This window comes from Apodemus sylvaticus, chromosome X (genome assembly GCF_947179515.1).
Source record: "Apodemus sylvaticus chromosome X, mApoSyl1.1, whole genome shotgun sequence".
NCBI classification, from domain to species: Eukaryota; Metazoa; Chordata; class Mammalia; order Rodentia; family Muridae; genus Apodemus; species Apodemus sylvaticus.
The window spans coordinates 150,500,548-150,501,363 of record NC_067495.1 but is presented as its reverse complement, the minus strand read 5'-3'; the positions used below and the strand labels follow the sequence as shown (position 1 = coordinate 150,501,363).

The 816-nt window shown below is 42.8% G+C and overlaps 1 protein-coding gene across 1 annotated transcript; it reads left to right on the top strand.

Moving 5' to 3' along the window:
• Window positions 1-234: 234 nt before the first annotated feature.
• LOC127674740 (non-histone chromosomal protein HMG-17-like) lies at window positions 235-588 on the top strand. The gene has a single exon (XM_052170372.1). The coding sequence runs from the start codon at window positions 235-237 to the stop codon at window positions 577-579; it is 345 nt and encodes a 114-aa protein (XP_052026332.1). The 3' UTR covers window positions 580-588.
• Window positions 589-816: the final 228 nt, after the last annotated feature.

Genomic DNA, 816 nt, shown 5'->3' with positions numbered 1-816 from the left:
ATGTACCTAACCCTCAAGAGACTTGAGGCCACAGGGAGTGGGGAGGTCTAATGGGGTAAGGAGGTGGGGACATCCTCTTGAAGGGAGTAGGACTTATGGGATGTGGAACTGTCAGAGGGTGGATTGGGATGGGGATAAGAATGGATTGTAAAAAATATTAAAGAATTTAAAAAAATAATTTTAAAAGAAGAATAAAAGGTAGGACATCCAGAGCAGTGTGAAGAAGCAGCAAGGATGGCCCCTAGACAGACCAAACTTGTATGCCGCTGTGTCCCCGGATTCAGTGCTGATGTCCCTTGCCATTGCTATGCCCAAAAGTTGGCTGAAGGGGATTCTAAAGGAGATAAAGGCAAAGTGAAGTACAAGCCACAGAGAAGCTCTGCAAGGTTTTCTGCTAAACCTGCTCCTCCAAAACCAGAGCCCAAGCCTAAAGGGGCCCCTACAAAGAAGGGAGAGAAGGTACCCAAGGGGAAGAAGGGGAAAGCTGATGCCAGTAAGGATGCAAATAATCCTGCAGAGAATGGAGCCGCCAAAACAGACCAGGCACAGAAAGCTGAAGGTGCTGGAGATGCCAAGTGACCTGTGTGCATTTTTTTTTATAACTGTGTACTTCTGGTGACTGTACAATTTAAAATTTTATTTTTATCAAGTTTTATAAAAATGCAGAATTATTTTTTTACTTTTTTAAAAGCTATATTGTTAGCACATGGAGCACTTCATTGTTGGGGGGAAGGATGATGTGTCACTAACAAACTATCTCCCAAGCTGGATTGATGATGGAAAAACATCTTTCCTCGATAATTTTGAAAGGCTTTT

Coding starts and splice junctions, on each gene's coding strand:
- LOC127674740 (XM_052170372.1), top strand. CDS start 235: ATGGCCCCTAGACAGACCAAACTTGTATGCCGCTGTGTCCCCGGATTC.